Genomic DNA, 6,223 nt, shown 5'->3' on the forward strand with positions numbered 1-6,223 from the left:
AGTGAATTTTTTTACAGTTAGCTCCCAGAATGCATGAAGAGTATTAAAGTACTGTCATTACTTAAAGAAAAAACAAAACAGTTACATGACTACAGCATGTCGACAACAAATTGACAATTTGTGCGGTGGATGTCAGGAATGGCAGGAGTACCACCTTACCCCGCATTGGGAATGCCGAAGGGAAAAGACTGGTGAGATAAAAACAGCATCAGCTGTTTTGTGCAGTACTGGCACCATTGTCCTAACAATATGTACAATAATACTTCGCATCTAGGGGCAGCTTAACATTGGCAGGGCTCTGATATATATGAAAATCCTTTAACTAGTGCCAGCTTCCTTCACTTTTGGTAGCACCAGTAAAAACACCAAGTTATCATGGATAAGCTGTACCTTCATAGATATCACAGCAATTAAACACGAACTTAAGGACTGACCAGTAAATATAGTGGGACTACACTAAAATACAACATTTGCTATGTGTGTTTTTCTTTACTGGGTATTTGAATGTTGTGCTTGTTAGCAAACAATATTGAAATAGCACTAGACATAATGTGAAATAAGTTAGAATACATCCAACACAAGGAATTAACACCTGTGTTGATGAATCACTTACATGAATATTTAACCACACAATATGTGTGTGTGAAAAGATGCATAACTCTAGTGAGTCCAGAGTAACATTATACCCTGCCTATTATAAACTGTTATGTCTGATATCATGTAAAACAACCAAAGGAAAAATAAATAAATATTCTACTGTATATGCCAAAAACTTTCTACTTGAGTAAACGAAGATTATGATATAATCTGAAATGCCTGTTATTTGAAAATAATCACCAGTTTAAAACTCTACCCAGTTCACAACTATTTCCTCTATTTTACATTTGTTTCCTTCAGCACACTGATTTCAGTTAAATAACGTACTAACTTAACAAAAAAACTGGACACTGCACAGTATAAACACTTGTGAGAAAGAAGAAGACTAATGCGCACTAAATGCTAAAAACTGGACTCGGTCGACCAACACATACATAAAATGACAATAAATTATTCTGTAGCTTTTGGAATTATTCAGTTCTTCCCACTGCAAAAATTGCTGACAGGAAATAAATACACCATACACAGTACCAGTAGGCCTACAAGTATCACACAGAAGCAAGGCTACTCAAAACATATACAACACATTGTTTAGTTAGTTACTTTCATGTTCCATGGAACATTTTGCACGATAAATCGTCATGATGTGGAACAAGTCATTTTACATTCATATTGCAAATTAATGTGTACATCTATTTGTACTCTAAACATCACCATAAATTATTTTCCCCCCAAACGAAAACAAGCTATACAGATTGAGTTAGCAATTGCTACTCACTACTCTTTACACAATACAAATATAGAAATTCTTCTACGGTACATTTATCTATTACAAACAACATTTATCTATTACATTCAAGCTTGGTCCACTGTGCTAACAATTCCTTGTTTTCTAGCACTGTAGTATAGAACAGTATATACTGGTTAAAGTAATACCAAAAAAAATCATAGAGGTAACTCATAAAAAAGGATCTAAAACACATTGTATATACTGTAACTTTAGGTAGTACTTCTGTACTCACCTGACCCAGTGAGGAACAACAGCTTTTTCACCATGTACATTTTCTAAACCAAATTGTGAGGACTGGTTCAGCATGAAGTCAATTGCATTTTCTAGATTTTCAGAACCCGCTATTCTACTTCCAAATTTGTCAACGAAATACGCCAGTGTTCTCCACGTTCTACCCCGAAATCTTCCATACACGATACTATCAATTATTTTATTCACAACAGGTTCATAATTCTTTATCTCCTGTCGTAGTGTTTCTGGGACAGCACATGTTACGTCGTTGGTATCATGCACTTCATTATCTAGCACTGAACAGTCGACAGCGCAAGAAAATGCAATAATGAAGAAAAATAAAATATACATCATCATCTTGCGCGTAACGTCTACCGACAGTACGTGCTTCGGACTAACTCGGTTACACGGCGGAGACATGATTATATGAACAGCGCCCATGCAAACACCCTGAGACTAATATTAAGTTAGTCCATGATAGTATCTGACCCCTAAACTTTCGATACTTTAAACAAATTGTGGGGTTATGTACAATCACGCAGCGGAAATACACTTCCGTATTTAGTCAATGGATGTCATCGTACTATGCTGGTAGTTTTATCTACGTATACCGAAGCACTGTCAAATATTACGCGTAATCTCATTCAGTGTCTCCTCGTTATCTACGCACAAGCGCTGAAACTCAGCTTAATATTCCCGCGTCCGAATTTGGAACATACTGGCCCAATCACAAGCGTCGCAGAACCGCGGCACTCGAGTTTTTTAGTAATATCGATAAGTGAAATGAAACGAGAAACAGGATTGAAAACCTGAAATTCAGAGTACTAATAATCACCTGTTTGCTTTAAAATCTTAAACAGTCTGCACAATAAACAATCCCCTTTGTCACCAGATGTTGCGAATATTGCAGATAAAGGAAACATTATAAGAAACAGCGTAATTTCTGTTCTTTCCTCTTGAATATTATGTTAATATTGTACCCGTAAATGGAAAAATTGTCTGTACCTTTGAAATTTACGAAGCATGTGTACAAGTACTCCTTGCTAAATTAGACAGTCTACAATTCAGAGCTACGCGCTCGACTCCAATAAATCTGCATCTACATCTACACTGTGCAAAACCACTGAGAAGTGATTGGAGTAGGGTATGTCCCATTGTAACAGTTATTAGAGTTTCTTCCTGTTCCATTCACGTATGGACTGCGGGAAAAATGGTTGTTTGAATGCCTCTGTGAGTGCTACAAATATTCTAATCTTGTATTCAAGATCTGTATGAGAGATCGATCCGTAGGTAGTTGTAGTATATTCCTAGAGTCATCATTTAAAGCCGGCTTTTGAAACTTAGTAGAATTTCTCGGGATACTTTACGTTTCTCTGCAAGAGTCTACCAGTTCAGTTTTTTCAGCATCTCCGTGGCGCTCTCCCATGGGTCAAGCAAACCTGTGGCTATTCATGCTGCCCTTCTATGTATACGTTCAAACCCCTGTTAGTCCTATTTGGCACGGTCCTACACAGTTAGCAACATTCTAGTATTGGTCGCACAAGTGATTTGTAAGCAATCTCCTTTGTAGACTGATTGCACTTCATCAGTATCATACCAGTAAACCAAAATCTACCACCAGCTTTACCCATGACTAAGCCTATGTGATCAGTCCATTTCATAGCCCTACAAAGTGTGACACCCAGGTATTTGTATGCGTTGGCTAAGTACAACTCTGTCTCATTGATATTATAGTCACAGAATACTATGTTTCTTCTTTTTAGGAAGAGCACAGGTTTACATTTCTGAACATTTTAAGCTATTTTCCAATCTTTGCACCACTTTGAAATCTTATCAACACCAGCTTCTTTTAGACAGTACTCATTATAGATAACTGCATCATCTCTAAAAGGCCTGAGGTTACTGTTAATATTGTCCATGAGGTCATTAATATACAGGGCTATTACAAATTATTGAAGCGATTTCATAAATTCACTGTAGCTCCATTCATTGACATATGGTCACGACACACTACAGATACGTAGAAAAACTCGTCACGGGTAAAACTGTCTAGCAATTCTGTAGTGCTACTGTCCAAATATCACTAAGTTTCATTTTAATCGGAAAGAAGAGACCATGAAACTTAGTGATATTTGGACAGTAGCACTGCAGAATTGCTAGACAGTTTTACAAGTGACGAGCTTACGATCGATAGTTAAGTTTTATCTATGATAAAGATTATCTCTGCATATCACATGTAACTCTGGTCACGCCCACTTTCTACGATATATAAGTCTCTCTCAGACGTCCGACCCGCGACATTCGAGGGTTGGATTCCCTCTCTTCTTCATCGAAGAGTTTCACTGCCTGGGCTACTCTCAGGGTGCGCCTTCGACGTGGAAGATCCTTGCCGTGTCGTCTGTTTGCCGCCGCCGCCGCTTGGTCGCCGCCTTCCGGTCCTTGCCGCCGCCGCCGCCGCCGCCGCCTGCCGGGGCTCGTCGCCCGTCGCCCCCGCCTGGTCGCCGCCTGCCGGTCCTTGCCGCCGCCGCCGCCGCCGCCGCCGCCGCCGCCGCCGCCGCCGCCGCCGCCGCCTGCCGGGGCTCGTCGCCCGTCGCCCCCGCCTGGTCGCCGCCTGCCGGTCCTTGCCGCCGCCGCCGCCGCCGCCGCCGCCGCCGCCAGCCGGTGCCGCCTGGTCGCCACCATCGCCGCCGTCCTGACCCTGGTCTACGGCCGTCTTCGTCTTCATCCGTCTTCGTCTTTGTCTGTCCCCGGTTTCTGTCCTCTCCTCTTCGTTCTGTCCGTTCTTGTTTCTCTCTCCCGTCATGTCCGCCCCCACCACCACTGTCACTACTACCACCACCGCCATTGTCTATACCTCCCCTTCCGCCGCCTCCACCACTATAACTTGGTGTGCCCAGTCCCACCTCCCTCCTTCCATGCCACCTCTCCTCACTGTCCCTTCACCCTCTATCTTTGTCGCCCCCTCTCCCGCTTCTTCCTCCCGCTCCTCTCGTTCTGATCCCTTCCCCCCACTCCCCCAGCCTGTCACTGCAGCTCCGGCTCGGGTGGTGGCCCGTCGGGCCACTGCCCACGCCCAGCTCTCCCCGTCACCTTCGCCATCACCGCCGCCACTGCCACCGTCATCGTCATCGTCGCCGTCGCCTTCACCGTCACCGTCACCATCTCCGGCGCCGACTCCGGCCCCGGGACCTGCCCCTCCCCGCCACATTCCCATTGTTCCCATCCCCCACACCTCCTCCACCGCCGTCAAGCGCCCTGGTGGCACCCCTGCTTCCTCCGCTTCCAAAAAGGCTGCGCCTCGTCCTCCTTCCCCCACCCATGATGCCATGGAAGTCTCCCCGCCTGTCCCTGCCCCCTCATCATCCTCCTCTCCCCCTTCCTCCTACCGCTACCTCCTCTCCCGTCCTGATCCCTCTCTCCTTGAAGCCCGGAACCTCACCCTCTTCCTTCGCCAGCATTGTCCTGGTGCCCCCATCTCCCTCCTCACTCCTCGCCGAGATTCTGTTCTCATCTCCTCCCCCAGCCCAACCCTCCATACTGACATCCTCTCCCGTCTCCCCATCACCCGTTTTGGTCCCAACGCCTCCCTTACCCCTGCTCCTTCTCCATCTCCTACCCGCCAACCCCAACCCCCGCGTCGCCCGCCGACCCTCACCGCCGTGATCACGCGGCTCAGTCCGTCGATCACGGAGGAGGAGGTGTTGGCGGAGCTCCAGGCCCATCCCACGCTGGAGGTGCGGGCGGCCCGCCGCATTTTCAACTCGGCCGGCCCCACCCGCCTTATGCGGGTTTTCTCTGAGGACGCCCCCTCCATTGACCGTCTCCTGAAGGAGGGTGCCCTCCTCTTCCACCAGCGGTACAAGGTCGACCCTTCCCGTTCCCCTCCTCAATCCCTGCGCTGCCAGAGGTGTCTGCGCTATAATGCGCACCCCACAGCTGAGTGCCGCGAGGCCCCCACCTGCCCGCATTGTCGGCAGGCGCACTTCCTCCGGCAGTGCCCTAACCTCCAATCCCCTCCCTCCTGTAATACCTGCAATCTCCCTCATCCCACCTACTCCCAAAAGTGTAAAGCCCGACCCCCTCCAACCACTCCTGAACTCACCGTCCCTGTCCGTCCTCTGGACGCCCCCACCCCTCCTGGCAATTCCCTTCGTCCCCCACCCACCGCTGAGGACATCATCAGGTTCCTCACCATCGTCCTCCAGAATGTTCATCCCTTTCAGCGCCCTCACACCCTCCAGCAGATCTCCCTTGCTGCCCGTTCCATCTTCCAACTCAAGATGTACGCCACCTACTCCAACAACCAGGCCCATTTCACCTTCTCCCGTCTTGACACCCTCGTTTAAATCCCAGTCATGGCGCGACAGCAACGTATCCTTTTCAACAACATCCGCTCCCTTCCCGCCAACAAAAACCTGTTCCTGCACACCCTTGCCACCCACCGCGTGGATGCCTTCCTCCTCAATGAAACCTTCCTGCAACCTCAACACACAGTCCACACTTCGCCCTACCTCCTCCACCGCTCCGATAATCCCCTCCCGATTGCGCGTGGCGGAGTTGCCATTGGTCACCACCGCCAGATCCCCGTTTGGCTCCAACCGCTCC

General features: G+C 47.5%; 1 protein-coding gene across 5 annotated transcripts in view; it reads right to left on the reverse strand.

Moving 5' to 3' along the window:
* Window positions 1-2,358, reverse strand: part of LOC124618663 (carboxypeptidase Q-like) — an 88,454-nt gene extending 86,096 nt beyond the window's left edge. For all 5 annotated transcript variants that reach the window (XR_006980051.1, XR_006980052.1, XM_047145370.1 and 2 more), the window contains exon 1: window positions 1,620-2,358. Coding sequence is in view for 3 of the 5 variants with exons in the window: in XM_047145370.1 (XP_047001326.1) it covers window positions 1,620-2,059 (440 nt within the window). In the remaining 2 variants the exon portion in view is untranslated. The remainder of the gene's footprint in view (window positions 1-1,619) is intronic.
* Between the last annotated feature and the right edge of the window lie 3,865 nt (window positions 2,359-6,223).

The sequence above is a fragment of the Schistocerca americana genome, chromosome 1 (genome assembly GCF_021461395.2).
Source record: "Schistocerca americana isolate TAMUIC-IGC-003095 chromosome 1, iqSchAmer2.1, whole genome shotgun sequence".
Classification (NCBI taxonomy): domain Eukaryota; kingdom Metazoa; phylum Arthropoda; class Insecta; order Orthoptera; family Acrididae; genus Schistocerca; species Schistocerca americana.